Source organism: Trichomycterus rosablanca, chromosome 13, assembly GCF_030014385.1.
Source record: "Trichomycterus rosablanca isolate fTriRos1 chromosome 13, fTriRos1.hap1, whole genome shotgun sequence".
Classification (NCBI taxonomy): Eukaryota; Metazoa; Chordata; class Actinopteri; order Siluriformes; family Trichomycteridae; genus Trichomycterus; species Trichomycterus rosablanca.
Genome location: NC_086000.1, coordinates 18,592,360 through 18,608,673, shown reverse-complemented (window position 1 = coordinate 18,608,673; position 16,314 = coordinate 18,592,360). Strand labels below are relative to the sequence as shown.

Here is a 16,314-nt window from a genome sequence, read left to right as displayed (position 1 = left end):
TTTTCAGACCTGCTCTGACAAGGATTGTATTACAGAAGCTATCCTTACTTACATTGTGTACAGATATTACTAATGTACATGCATACCTTTTCCTGACAGTCAGACACCACAGGTTGTCACATACATGGTTTTCATATAGAGTTGGGCTATTCTGAACTGGTAAGACTCTTCGTCTGCAAATTGGAGTATAAAGGGGTTTGCTAATGTTAAATTCTTTTAATATGTATATACAGTTAATTATGCACATACTTATCACAAGGTGGTCTTATTTAAAAAAAAATCTTTTTCAACATTAATATTATATCAGTGAACTACTACAGTTTACTTATTATAACAGGTTTTCTTTGAAATGAAATTTTTCATTTCATCAGCTGCTTCATCCTGGCCAGGGTTGGGGCCAGTCCTGTTCCACCGGGAAACACTAGGCGCAAGGCAAGGAATACACTGGACAGGGCACAAATCTTCGGCTTCGGCCAACCCCCTCTTAAAATAGCCATTCATGTATGTGTAGATACCTGGCCGGCTGATATCACCACTAAAATTTGAAATTATGATCTTGCTTAAAGAACTATAACACTATAGAAACACTGAGAAATAGTTGAATATACATGGGCAAAGAAATTGTTTGAACATGTTTAAAAACTTTATTTTACTAAACTGCAACCTCTCCACCAATAACACCTTAAAACTTTTAAAAATTAAGATACATAACTCTTTGGAAAATGCATTACTATATTTTGCCCCAAACTATTTTGTTTTAAAATTTATTTTAAATGTAGTAGTGGCTGATTTTGATATCAAGAGTGGTATGTGGGTAAATGAGTCGTTAATTTTCCCATCTAAAGTTTCACATTTCAAATAGTAATGTCATTGTTTATGCTCCACAAATTGAAGAGATTTACTGTTTTTTTTTTTTTTTATATTATTATAAAGTGACAAGATCGTTATCCTTTCTAGTTGGTCTATTAGCAACTGGTCAGCTTGCTAAAGCTATTTACTAAAGCTAACAAAAGCTAATAAAATCCTGTGTTCTTAGAGTCAAGTCAAGTCAACTTTATTTATATAGCGCTTTTTACAATAGACATTGTCTCAAAGCAACTTTACAGAATCCAGGACCAACAGACCAAAACCCCTGTTGAGCAAGCGACAGTGGCAAGGAAAACTCCCTTAGACACACTACTGTTAATATACTACGTTTATAATATATTTAATTGAGAAAATTAAGCAGGTTTATTAGCATTTGGAATTCCACGATACTAACTTTTGTACATCCCAAATTGTTTACTACATATTTCATAAAGTGTCAAGCTAGTACCGGCCAATTAATGAGTAGTGGATGTATTTGATACCTTTAGATGGCACTAAGGAGTTAGAAACTTAGAAGCGAATTCTCCACAGTGTATAGTGTTCAACAAACATTTATAATGCATTATTTACCTGGTTTCTGAAGTCATATACTTGAACGCACAGCTGAAGTTATTATGACTAAATGAACAGCTTTAATATACTATTTTGTGTATTTTCTAGTCAATTAACTTGTTGTTTCTGTAAACGTCTGTGTATGTTTGTCAGTTTTATTAATATTTTCATTATTAGCTTTCTGGCATTTAACCACAGATACTACAGTAGTACTGTTTGTTCCTATCAGAACTGGGTGATATTTGCTCACTATGGCCTACTTCCCTTCCAACTGAACAATAAAACTGATAAAACAGTGAACAATTGAAATTGTACTCTTTGAAGTTGAATTTGGCCTGCAGGGCCACAAGTTTAGTGTTGTATTGTATACTGAAGCAAGTTATAAATATTATTTACAATGATAGGGTCATACCACCTGACAAGGGCCCAACAATGGCAAACTGGCTGGTAGTTTTTATAAACTGCTGTCTTTGAAACTTTAAGTATGTTAGCATCTTGATGCTTACTGTATTGCTTTGCCAGAAAGGTCAAACCCATTAACCCTTCTTTTCCTCACTCAAAACCTTTATTTTCCACTCTGTTGGCATGGTCAGTAGTTTTTTTTTTGTGATTCCAGTAATTATTAAAGTACTACAAGCATTGTTTTTTCACCCAGCTGGTCCTATTGTGTAATAGATTTTATACTTTTTAAATGAAGGTAGGAAACACCCTAGACAAGTCACCAGTCCATCACAGGACAAACACACACATTTACACATTGGGCAATTTATTATCTCTAGTTAATCTGACTGACCTGACTGCATGTCACTGAATTGAGGGAGAGAACCGGAGCTCCCGGAGGAAACTCACATGAAAACAGGGAGAACATGCAAACTCCACACAGTAAGGACCCAGACCTCTCTACCTGAGAATCGAACCCAGGATCTTCTTGCTGTGAGGCGACAGTGCTACCCACTGAGCAGCAAGGTGAAATGTGGATGCAACACACAGTTGCAACCTTTGCACACTTTAAGTGTGAATGCTCTTTATTGGCTAATTTACTGCTCTTTCCCAACATATTCAACATATTTCATTAATACATAATAGAAATACCTGCCAGTGATGAAATAAAAAAAACATTTTCAAATCAGCAAATGAACAATGATAATGAAGGCTCGAACAGATGTGATCACTTAATGACCAACGACTTCAAGACTAGACTTATGCCACTCTTTATTAGGAAGCACAGGAAGGGTCAACTGGAATATGCCAAAATGAACCTGTTTAGGCCTGTAAGGTTCTGGAACACAGGTCTATAAAATGACTGATCAAAACTGGAACTGTTTGGCTAGTGTATCAGTGGTTTGTCTGTTGCAAGAAAGGTAAGGCTTATGACCAGAAGAATACTGTTAAGTATGAAGATGGGTCAGTGATCAGTGGCGGTTCTAGACCATGTGAGGTGGGGGGGCCAGACAGGGGCCAGAGGCTATGTTAGAGGGGCCAATTACTTTCTGCCCAAATGTGCATTGTGGGCATTAAGAGGAAACAGTCGCTATTCAAAAGAATTCAACATTTTATTTATGCGGTTTTTAGTCTACATTTTCTTGAGTTTGATGTAAACAGATCAACAAAGAATCACCATTTAAGGCATTTGCTTGTCTTGATCATGTGTCTGGCAACATGGACTGACAGAAATACCAAGGTATTTTGAGGAGGAATGTTATGGCCTTTGTTTTGAAATCGAGCCTTGGACTTTCCAGCACTAGATGTTTATGGATTTAACCTCAAAATTGTCAAACTATGTTATTAAAATTGGTGGTTTATATAAGCATTAATCTTCCTCTGCTTACCTAAACGACTTATTGTGTATTTTCATTCAGTATGTGTGTGTGTTAGTGATGGGTCGGCCGCTCTAAGAGCCGGCTCTATAAAGTGAACGACGGGATCCGGCTCCTGATTGGGAGCCGATTCGTTTTTTTCCGTTTTTTTTTTCTTTTCTGTCAAAACCGGGGGGGGGGGGGGGGGGGGGGGGTTACAGGATCTTTTCTGAATGCTAATCTTCACTAAATACAAATACTGTCACCTGGATGCTGATTTTTCTTTTTGTTTTGCACATTTTCATTAATATATTGTTGAGTGATGCTTCGTTGATGTTGTGTTGTTTCACTCTAGATGCTTGTTTATTTTATTACGATTTTAACGTCACGTTTTACACTTTGGTTACATTCATGACAGGAACATTCACCTCACTTGCATGTCTTTGGACTGTGGGAGGAAACCGGAGCACCCGGAGGAAACCCACGTGGACACGGGAAAGACATGCAAACGCCACACAGAAAGGACCCAGGCTCTTCACCTGGGAATCGAACCCAGGACCTTCTTGCCGTGAGGCGACAGTGCTACCCACTTAGCCACCGTGCCGTCCCACTCTAGATGCAAATTTACAAATAATATACACAATCAGACCTTTTTGTCAGTAAGATGGGTCTTTGTTTTTGTATTTTATAATTTATTGTTGTAGCACTCTGTTTCATGTTGAGTATATAAATAAAGCAATTTAAATAATAAACATTTGATACAATGTTTTTTTACATTAGTAATTCATTTTACATGTAATTTGGTAATAAATTAATTTAAGCAACAAAAAAATCTAAGGAGCCACTTGGGAGCCGAAAGAGCCGGCTCTTTTTAGTGAGCCGAGCCAAAAGAACCGGCTCTCTAGTGTGTGTGTGTGTGTGTGTGTGTGTGTGTATTAGTCAGACTCCTCCCCCGGGCTGCAGGATGTGTGGAAGCTACTTGTTGCGAGTTGGCCCTCTGTGAGTGAGTTTCGTGTACGGACACATGTGTGTTTACTCCTGTACCCTGTACTGCACACTTCAGCTGCTCTCAGTCAGTGGCGATATAAATCCATCAAGCAGCTCTTTGTAGACTGAAAAAAAAAAAAACATTTAGTGGATTTATGTAGGTGTTGCTGTATTATGGAAGAATGATCACAGTAAGCGGTGAGTGTGTGCCAGTCCAGCGCCGGCAGTCGGTGTTAAGTTAAAACTTCAGCGCTTGTTATTTAATCGCTGCGGTTTTGGAATAGAAATCATGGAGCCGATAACCAAGTGGTCTCCTAAGCAAGTGGTGGACTGGATGAGGGGTGAGTAAACCGTTCTTTGTGCTTTATGCTTGATTATTATTCCCAGACTGTTTGTTGTGGAAATGTTCGTTGTGTGCTGCAGTTTCGTAGAAACTAGTGACGGTGGATCTTTTGTCTAATGTCGGAGCCTTGACAGCTGTTTTACACTTAACACAAAATATAAAGGTAAAAGTTTACCTTACTCGACTTTATATTTGACCAGTAATTATTTAGTACCTACCTGGATATTTCTAGAGACCTAAATCTATACAGCTGCACTTGTTTCTTAAAGAAATACGCCACCCTGTTTTTAAAAACAGGTCCTTATTTACCATATCAGTGAAGTATGAATTATTACCACAAACAAAACTGTCACTTGTACTGAGAACAGAAAACCGGTTTATGCGAAACACACCTATTATAAATGTCTAGGGGCACTTGTTATGGCAGCATGTATAGACATATTGACAGAATCCAGAATGCGCACCAACAGCTTTTTCCCAGAACATGTGCGGTGTTGATAAGTCTACACCAAGTGCACAGATTCTATAAGATCTCTCTTCTACATTAATATTCCATATATCCCTCATGCCACTTTGACTCTGAATGATCCTTAACCTGTCTGATAAAACTGCTAACAGACATGCTTAATTAAAACACACAGGTAGTGTTGTTGCACTGAATGGCTAAACTTGACTTTGTAATTATTTTTATTGTGTATTATATACAAGTAGCCAAGTAATAATAGAACAATGATGCAAATTTTGAGAAGCCCCTCTCCACTTATCATTGGACTGCTTTGTTTGTTAATGTTCATGTTATATATTGAATGCATTGGCCAAGAGCTGTCATGGTAATTAAGTTTTAATTGGCTGATTTGGTGTGGCACTGTTTTTTAGTAATATAAAAATGTTAAAAAAAGAAAAAAAAGAAAGAATGCTGATTGTTGATGTTAAAATGTATTTAGTTATGAAGGATAATATTTATATATGCTGTATATACTAGAGATGGGACGATCGATCGGCTATGAATCGGTATCGGCCGATTTTTAATCAAAATATGCTATCGGCGATCGGCCGATATTTCCTAAAAGTAGCCGATCCGATCGTGTGATATATAAAGACCACGTTAAGTTAACAGCTCAGTGGATTGATCCAGACTTTGAGCTACGAAGCACCAACCATCACATCACCATTCATCAACCATCGTACAGAAACCATTGTGAAAGCTCTTCATGACCTAAAATGTGTGGTAATAGCAGTTTAATGAAGCTTTTTAATGTAAGAGAGTCACACAAAAAGTTCTGTAGTAGCTGGTGTTTATTTAAAACCACGACATTTAATTAATAACAGTAAACACGGAGAGATAACTGAGAAGAGAAACTTACGCTTCACATAAAAACGAATCAACTCATGAATCAATGATTCACTTATAAGCGATACTGTGAACAAAGCGTCTCTTCTAAAGGCACAAACACACACACACACACACACACGCGCGCGCGTGTGCGCGCTGCTCCGGTTTATCTTTACTGTGAGGCTCTTTGTAAGTTTATTTACTGCTAATTACCCCCGATCGGAATCGGCTATCGGCCGATGTCCCTGATAGGAGATCGGAATCGGTGCCAAAAACCCTGATCGTCCATCTCTAGTATATACCATTCATTCCCCCTTTTTGTTGCTTTTCCCATCTGAGCTGGGGTTTATGCCAGCATTCTTAAAATAGTTCAGAATAAAATAATGGTGCTGCCAAGTCAGAAATCAAAACAGGGAATGTTTGGACAGGATATTTCAGAATTACACCTTTTGCTCTTCAGCTCCCATACTAGCACTGAGCCAACCAAATGCCTTATTCTTTTCTGCACATCCGGCATTTCAAACATCTCAAGTTGTAAAGCGACTCTGAAAGTGTTGCTGAGTGAGTAATACCACGCGCTGCTGAAACCAGGATTCCACCAAGAATGACTTCTAGCTATTGTTTCACTCAAATTGCAGTAATTCGACATTCATTTACGAGGAGTGGCTTATAGTTGTACTGTCTGTGACTTGCTCGAGTAAACTAATAGAAAGGTAGTTTCTCACCTCTGGTTATATTGCCCTTGCTTTCGGTTGCAGTGGTAGCTGATCTTAATGCCCTTTCACACTTGTATGTTTATCCTGGGATTTACTTGTAATTTGCCAGGTGGGGGTTAGGTGTAAACGCCAGAGTAGACATCTGAAGTAGACCAAATTGGCATTTTACTAGTTTAATACACAGCACCTAATTGCATGGTAAGATCATTACATGACTATCAGATGCACCTGAGAAAAGTAGAAATGTTATACATCAGATTTGTGGCAAATGTGTGAATAGGTACAAAGTTAGAACATTTACCAGCATAGGTACCTCAATAATTACACAGAACATAAATGTACGCACACTGTTTTTTAGACTATTAATACATTTGATTATGAGTAAATGAATATTATTTCATCACATGGTAGTGGGCAGTGGTAGCTCAGTGCTTAAGGTACTGGACTAGTAAACAAAAAGTTTGCTGGTTCAAACCCCCCCCATCGTCAAGTTGCCACTGTTGGGCCCCTAACCCTCAATTGTTTGAATTGTGTTCAGTCATAATTGTAAGTCGCTTTGGATACAGGCATCTGCTAAATGTCATAAATGTAAACTTCCTGACTAGTGGTCAAGCAAATGTTAAGGTCATTGTCCTAAAAGTAGTTCTGGGCCATGGATAACATTGTTAATTTATTTTTTATTTTTTAAAGCAGACTTGAGATAAGAAAGCTTCTGATCCTGTGAAGTCTGTTTAGAGAGAATGCACAAAGACAATACAGGAGAGAATACAGTCTAAGGACAGGTTTAGTCACCTAACAGTTTCGGTTAGCATAATTAGGACTTTTACGTTGTGTGTGTGTGTAAAAGTAAGTGTGAGTGCACATGTTTTCCTCATGGATGAGTAGAACATTTCCTGTTAGAACCCTATCTACTCCCAAATATGCTTTACCAAAATTATCCTCTTACTCTACATCTTCGCCAAAGTCCCAGATGTGTACTTTACTTTTAATCAGTCACCCTAGAATGGTTTCAATAAACACTGAACAGGCCAGTATTTGCACTTTTTAGATTTTACAGCAATTCAATTTGTATCAAACTGATTTATTCATGGAACGTACTTTTACCCCCCTTTATGTTAAATAAAAAATTTGGCCATAACGTGCATAAATTTGTTCCCTGTTTGTATTTTAATCAGCAAACAGACTTTACTCAGGGTGTCTGAATATTTTGTATAAGACTATTGGAAATAAAACTATTGCTTTATGTAAAAATAGCCAATAAAAATAGCCATACATAATAGCCATACATAATTTTCTCCACACTTTGCGCTAAGCTTTGGAGCATTTGCACAGAGCACCTTCCCACTGCAACCTGGAATCCGTTGAGATTTGCATGAATCCATGCTCTGTTTCCCACAGAGCAAAGAAGTGATAAAGGGTCACGTTGTGTGTGCCTGGCTAAAGCCAGCTTGTTGGCTTTGCATTCAAACCTGAATATCCCAGTACAAATCTTCCAGATTATCTGAGCTTAGTATAGGCAGCCCTAGCTCTATGTACACCACAAAAGCATTGGGTTCTTAAAAACACCAAGCTCAATGCATTAAGAAAAGTGCAACCTCAACTCTCTGGCCCACATTGTTGCTGGGAGGTAATCCATTAGAACAAGTGGAATGTCTGTTAAACACAAATGGACCAGCCCAATAGAGACTGTAAAGCCATGGAATAGGTCTAATCCTATTTCTTTACATTTGATATGATACCAGTAGAGATCAGGTTATCGGCCGATAGCTGTTGCTGATACGGTTTTAAGGATATAGGAAATATAACAGGTGTGATAATAAGGTGTTTGTGTTATTGATTTTTGCGTAAGACTGTGGTTGTTTTTTTTATAATCACGTGTATCCTTATCATACAATATGTATAGCCAATCATTTTCCAATACTACTTTTGGAAAGTCTTTCCAAGTGATTTGGAAGTGTATCTTTCTGGGCCATATTTGAGGTCAGGCATATTGCACAAGAAGGCCTGACTATATTTATGTTTTAACTAATTCCAAAGGGCCTAAAATTGGTGTCATATATGTTATTTTATGAAAATTAATTTTATTTACCTGTTAGTATTGGGTGTGGCTAATACACCTGAACTAGTAAGTAGACGACACATGTTTGCTTCTTTTGTGTGACCTAAAACTTATGAAGAACAACTCAGCAGAATCCAACAAGCACATTTTTAACATGCCTGTGTTATCTGAATCTGTATCATTATAGAATTGCCAGTTTCCTGGTTGTTGTTCTTGTAATTCAGTCATAAATGTGTCAAAGTATATGCATCCATGTGGCTCAATGTAGTAAATGATGACCTAGTCATAGTTATCAAAGAAATGAATGTTGATGTGCTGACTGTGGCAGTTATACCTAGCTATGTTTAAAAAGCCACTATGACATGAAACTGGTATGCTTTAAGGTGCAATGTGCTGTAAATGGCTTTGTTCTGCATTCTATGCTAAGTGTGGCTTAATAACCATATCAAAATTAAAGACCAACTAAAAACAGGTACTACCGCATTTCAGGAGCATTTGCTTTCATTCTAAAGGATTGTTGACCAGTTGCATTGCAACAACAGTAGTGTTTATTAAACGAGTAGAAATGCCATTTTATTTTGTCATCAAAGAGTGTTGGTGTTTTGACTTTAGAACTGGTGTGCAGATGATAGATTAATGTCTGGAACATGTAGAGACTTGCTAGCACTTTCTACCAGTTCCTGTCTGTCTTGGTTCTTAAACAGGTTTTGCTCTCTGATTCAGCTTGTTCCAGTTGATTATGTAAACATGTTTACCTGTTTTTACCAAGGTGTAAGTGTAACCTTAGCATCTGTTTCTCTAGGCTTGCTTTTGATGTTTATTATATGTGTATCATTTATCATCTAAAGACAGAAAAAACACACCAATTTTAGATATTATTAGACTTCTATCAGAAATTTGAGTCTGTTGTGAACGAGGTAAATAAAAGAATCAAGGAAAGGTACATAAAATTCCCTGTGACCCATTAATTAGCTGTTATGCAGCACATTCCTACCAACTTAATCATTTACTAACAAGTTTAAAATGCAGCTTAACAACAGAAAGTGAAAATTCACTGACCGTCTCTCAGCTGTTTTGTTTTCTGAAGTCAAAGACCACAAGTGGAACGTTTCATGAAGTCCCCAGTCCCTTAAATAGAGAGACATATTTAATTGATCATCAATTTAAGTTAAGAAAGCCCCTCTTATCCCACGGGGGGGGGGGGGGGGGGGATTGGGATTGGGGGGTTGCAATGGTTTAGTCTTTTATTCTGGAAGTTTCCCATTCCAATTGCTACTCTTTATTGGTTATTATGGGTTTCTGGAAGTTGATTCTTGCGGTTTGAAAATAGCATCTTACAGCACAAATCTGTATCTTCAAAATAACAGAGCAGCCAAGCTATTATTGTAGGGCTGAATTTGTTGTTACAAAGCCAGCAATAGCCAGCAATAAGCTAATGTGCTTAGCTGTTGCCCATCTTAGTATACACATGCATTTATTAGAAAAGATACATGCCAATGATAAAGATTTTACTATCAGAATTGATTGATTTACAAGCAGTACAATAGTGATCATAAAGTTATCAATTAATATTTTGGGCAAAGCATTTATAGACAATTCATTGGAAAGCCAAACATGACGGGACTTCATATTTAGCCAGAACAGCTTTAAAGTGACTTGGCAGTCTCAAGAACTGAACTGGATTTGGAACGTCATTTTTCCAAAAATTGTTCTCCCAGTTGATGTATTATGATGTTGGTACAGAGCCGAGTTTAACACAGTAATCTAGAATCTTTCCTTACTTTCAAGAAGACAGCTAAATTTAAACCTTGCATGAATCTGTCTAGAAGCATATGTTCTCATGCTTTAAATTCTCTTCATCTACATTATAGTTAGTGTACTAATATCTTTGATGGCTTGAGGGCTGCAGTATTGTTGGATATACTTTGTGATCCGTTTTTTCCTGCATGATTGAAGAATTAAAAAAGACTTGTTTGTCCTTTTTAAAGGCCATTGAATAATGCCCTCAACTGGCACCTGCATTTAGGTAAACAGAGGAAGGGCGGTACAGCACAGGCACATACAAAGAAACTTAACTGCACTGGTGCACTTTGGTAAATCCTGCCCTAAGATCCAGTGGCTGATAATAAAAACAGAACTATTTTTGACAGGGAAACCATGCATTGCTATGTACCTCTTTGTGTAAAGATTTTTGGCATTAATGTAGCTATCAATAATGTAATTATTTAAATAGACTGATTTAATAACAATAACACTCAGGATCTTGGTGAAACATTTTCTACTAGGTGGAGTGTAGTCTTTTCATTTGTCAGAACATATCCAATAATCATATTTTACATATCCAATTTTTTTCCCAATATGTAATTCTGAGACACCAAAGCCAGCTACTCCATTTTTTGAAAATGTTGGGCAAATAGCCTTGTTTTGCACCACTTTTGTGAGTACTTTAACCAGGGAGTAGAAGTACCTGTTGCAGCAAGGAGGTGATTTCACATCCAGTCTTCCAGTCCAACACATAGAGATGGTTTATGCTCCTGCTTAAAGATTTTTATTGGGGTATAAAGAAGCTTGGAAACTCACCTCCCAAATTAGAAGCACAAGAAATTACCATGTACCTCCACAGTGACTGGTATGTAAAGATGTGTGAATAAATGTTGGTGGAGCTTCAACTCCATGGTTAGTCTGTGCATGAACTCTTTGGAAGCGGATACAGTGGTCTGGATTGCTTCTTTGATAATAAATGGTGTGCCAAATTAAAATTGATGTCTTGAAACACAAGGAAGATCAGTGTATGCAGATTGTTACAGAGTTTCTGGTTAATAAAATAAACAGTTCTTCATTGTGTTATGTATATTTAGTTGGAAACACCTTCTTGTTTCAGTTAAACAGAGCTGGCAAGAAGCCACCTAACAGGACTTATTGGGGTTAAACTGTTTTTTTAAACGTCATCATGATAACTGTTTAATATTAAAATAATATAAACCTGCTGCAATGAAACCAGTCTAATGCAACTAAATGTACCAGGTTGACAATAAATTATTTGGTTTGGTACATGGAGCCACATTATGTGTTTAGAATGTCTTACAAAAGGTGCAGGGAGGCACGGTGGCTCAGTGGGTAGCACTGTCGCCTCACAGCAAGAAGGTCCTGGCTTTGATCCCCAGGTGGGGCAGTCCGGGTCCTTTCTGTGTGGAGTTGGCATGTTCTCCCCATGTCTGCGTGGGTTTCCTCCGGAAGCTCCGGTTTCCTCCCACAGTCCAAAAACATGCAAGTGAGCTGAATTGGAGATACAAAATTGTCCATGACTGTGTTTGACATTAAACGTGTGCATTTATAACAATTACTACTAAATGTTTACCACACAGCTCCTCGGCAGATGAATAGCTAAAGGACATCCTACTTTTCTGATAAAAACACAGACTACATGCTTTCCGAAGTTCATTTCTGGAGCTCTCGGACGAACCACCGAGGTATCCTAATGCAGTGTCAACCTTCCCTCTTCCTTTTATGTAAGCTCACCAATAACTAAGATTAGCTAGTTCTTCAGTAATCCTGGCAGAGTGGTAGTAGCTGTGTGTTTGTGTTGCAGGGGTGACTCAGTTCCCTGTGGATGTTGTGATTCCACTTGCAGATTGCTAGATCTGGTAGATAGTGACTCATGAACATCACTCACTTTCACATACTAGAGAAACCACGTCAGTTCACGCCTTCTGCATTCAGTCCAGAATAATAGAAAAACAACATCTTTAACACCATCAAAACATGACTTGTTCTGTGACAATGGGCATTGAGTAAGGCGATGAAAGTGTAACATGTAACGTGGTTCAGGAACAGGCTTAACAGGCTTTTAGTTCCTCATGCAGGATCCTGTCCATCAGTCATCACAGTGGTGTGTATCGGGCTCAGTCCGAATAGAAGATGAGTATATGTACACACTAGTTGAATTGTTTTTTCCCAGATTAAAGAGCTGTTAAATAGAAGAATTGGTGCTATCTAAACATCTGTATCAAATGTATTATGCCATCAAGATTGTTACACGTTTTGTTTTGGGTTGTTTGTGTCTTAATGCATGTGCCATGCAACACAGTCTTATAAGAAAACTAATATATTATAACACAGTTTATTAGATTTTAAAATATCATTGAGGGTGATTGGGATTGTACAGTTGGAGGACATTTTTGTCAGTTGACTGTGTCTGAGGGAGGGAAGACTGGATGTGAAATCACCTCCTTGCTGCAACAGGTACTTCTACTCCCTGGTTAAAGTATTCACAAAAGTGGTGCAAAATACAGAGAGCATAGCGTGACCCGGTTTAGGACTCTCAGTAAGAATCTGCTGCTGGTTAGTGAAGAGGTGGTCTGAGGATGTGTGTGCTAGCTGGTGACCCCCCTCAGCAAGGGTTGACTAAATTAAGGAATAGTGGAAAATAGGTGGGGAGAACATAGTGCCTAAGATGCTTATAGGATGCACTGATCTAATCTTGAGTACTGGTATCAGAGTGCTGGTCTAAATTGCATTATAGTATTTGATGCACTGCTGTATTTGGTCACATGCTGGGTTTTTTTCCACATCTACAGTATAACACAAATATAAAATTACAAATGCCTGGCTTCATCTCACCAATTCACTAGATTATGTGCAATTACTGTATTTGTTATGAAACATTCATATTGGGTCATATTGGGTCTGATTCAGGTGAAAGGCACAAAACACCACAGACAGGTCGCCAGTCCATCACAGGCCAAACACATACACACAGCATATTTAGTAACTCCATTGGCCTGACTGCATGTCTTTGGACTTGTGGCTAGAAACCGAAGCACCCACATACGTGGGAAGAACATGCAAACTTCACACAGAAAGGGACCTGGCTGCCTGGCCAGGGAATTGAACCCTGGCCCTTCTTGCTGTTACTTTTATTTGTAATTCTGAGTTTGTTCTCTGCATTGCGAATTTCATAGGACATTAGCTACGGTACGGTATCATATGTATTTTTACAATTCTTATTCTAGTGCGGCCTACTGATTCAAATGTTTTGATACCAAAAATATCTTTATTCTTTTAACTGTAGGCTGACCAATAACTAATAGACAAAAAATAAACTAAGAAAGTTATAAATAAGAACTATAATAAATATTAATCTGTGACATATCATACCGATCATCTCTGAGAAAACTAAGAATGTCCCAGCAGCAACAGGGGCAAAATGCTAGAACTAAAGTGTAGTCAGTGCACAACATGTAGCTGCCTGCAAGCAAATAAGCAAATCAATACATGAAACAGAGGGTGTGTTATAGATACATGCAACCGTTCTTTTTGAGGAAAATCAGCATAACAGCCTTGTTGTTTTGTTTAATAAAGTGAAGCCACACTTTTGACTGTTTACCATGGTTTATATTGCACAGTGTCTTTAAGTTAGCCATACACACTAGCTCAGACACGCTGTTGTGTTGAAGCATTATGTAGTAATGTAGAAAGGTCCTGGCAGATATGTACGTATGGCCTTGTAGATAGGTTTGTTTACAGTAATTAAGAGTTATCACAGTTAGGAAATGATAAGTAAGATCAAAATTTTGTTTGTACCTGGTACCTGCCATTTTGTATCTGGTTCTAACTTGGAATCGAGTTTCGGTTCCCAACCCTAACAACAGCTGTAGGACACTTTATGTAATTTGGCAAAGAAATGTATTTTGCATAACTTGGAAAATGAAGTATTTGCTGATGCTAAGTTTTGTTATTAGTTTCTTAGGGTGTAGAATTAGTGCTTTAATAACATTAACAAGCAATAAACAACTAGTTTTTCAAAGTTTCTCTTTTTCCACATTTTTCTACAATCTTTTTTGAAATCTAGTTTGCCTGTAGGTTTAATTTGCTCAGGTTTATTACACTGACAGCTTTTGTAATCCTTTGCCAAAGAGCATAAATAACAGAGATTAAAATAGTTTTGTTACTCACATTCAGCACTTATTTGGCAAGCTGAGTGTTTTATATTTCACACGTTATATTTGATTAAAAGTAAAACAGACAACATAAAACTGCTTTTTTGGCCATATTTACTTACTCAAAGCTTAATTCATCATTAGTTTGAAAACCTAATCTGCAGAAAGAGAATGTTTGGGTTTGTGGTTGGAGTGTGTTTGGTTGCTATATAAAGAGCAGTGATGGCTTGGAGGGCCTGTATATTTATAAGTGAGAAAAGAATTCAACCACTACAAGCAGGTTCTATGTGGTTCTGTGTAGGTTTAGGCTAGGCTAAAACTAAAATTGTGTCCCCACCTCATAAATTAAGGTTACTCTGTAATTTTCGTTTTGTTGGGGGTGATACAGTACGGTCCAAAGCAAAAGTTTTGGATCTGGAAGACATTTTATCTGTGTTGCTCGCATTGTGTAACTTCACCAGGCTAATTTCTTTATCTGCTTTTCCTGGTGTGGGTGACACGAACATGAGGTTAAAAATGTCAGACCAGATTCTTAAAATTCTTCATGTGTAATCTCTCTAGTAATGTAGTGCTACCACCACCATATTTTACAGTGTTGTTGCATTAGAATTCAAGCCTAGAAATTCCAATTTGGTTTTATCACAACAGATCACTAAAAGGAGTCTACCAAGTGCCTTGAATATTAAAATCTTCCCATGCTGTGTGCCTGGAGATTCTGTTTAATAAGTTTAGTGGGAAATTAGGGTCGCGAATGTCTTATGTGCAGTGTTTTAAAACGGTTTACTTTGCAAAACCTGTGTAGTTTAATAAGTCTTAGAAAATGTTAAATCATCAAGAATCAACTGTAGAGATCTGTTGGAAGTGCGTGCTAAACTTTAATTGACTGCCTCTTCTAACTTGCCTGATCAGTTTCTTTTCCCTGTAGCACTTTTTAAGATCGCACACCACCTCCCCCCTCAGCATCTGTCACATGTCAAATCAACATGTGGGCCAACTAGTGAACCTGTTGGTCATCAGTCCTGTCAGCCTAGAGCAACTCTCAACTGAAGTGTCATGTGTTTACTGGCTGACCTCTGTGGGATTATTTTAAGTGCCACTGAGTCTGTTTATGCCTGAAGTGAGAAACTGGGCTGATAGACAGGTTTCTTACACATGTTTATTCATGTAATTAATTGTTATGTGGTAAGTCATGTAACGGATTGCCTGTTTTTCCTTTTTTAAATGAGTGATGTTTGTGTTTGTGAGTATAGCTAACACAAAAAATACAAAAAAGGTGTAAACAAATTAATGTAATAACTATTAAAGCTTTTACAATTTTGTATGATGAGGACAGGTCATTCACAGCTTATTAACATGTACACATTATACATTAACTATAAATATGTTTAAACATATTTAGTAACTGTTAAAAGTCACCAAGAAGTAATGATGCACACTGAGGGTCTAACTTTGCAACCTCTTAGTGTTTTATTAGAGTATTCACTAGCTAACCTGCTATTAGGCAGTGCAGTTAGGGGTTGGAGACATTTTCATATATCATATCTATAAATATTCATAAATACTGTTTTTAAGTAAAAATGTTTAAATGTTTTTAAATGTTTAAATGTGTCCTTTTTATTAACATTTTGTGGGGACATTAAAATGCATTATTTTACATACATTATATGAAATAATGTAATATAATATATATACACATGTACAGTATAATGAAATGTTTTTTGC

The 16,314-nt window shown here is 37.4% G+C and overlaps 1 protein-coding gene across 4 annotated transcripts in view; it reads left to right on the top strand.

Moving 5' to 3' along the window:
* Window positions 1–4,487: 4,487 nt before the first annotated feature.
* Window positions 4,488–16,314, top strand: part of LOC134325233 (connector enhancer of kinase suppressor of ras 3-like) — a 72,897-nt gene continuing 61,070 nt past the window's right edge. For all 4 annotated transcript variants that reach the window (XR_010014270.1, XM_063007353.1, XM_063007354.1 and 1 more), the window contains exon 1: window positions 4,488–4,543. Coding sequence is in view for 3 of the 4 variants with exons in the window: in XM_063007353.1 (XP_062863423.1) it covers window positions 4,492–4,543 (52 nt within the window). In the remaining variant the exon portion in view is untranslated. The remainder of the gene's footprint in view (window positions 4,544–16,314) is intronic.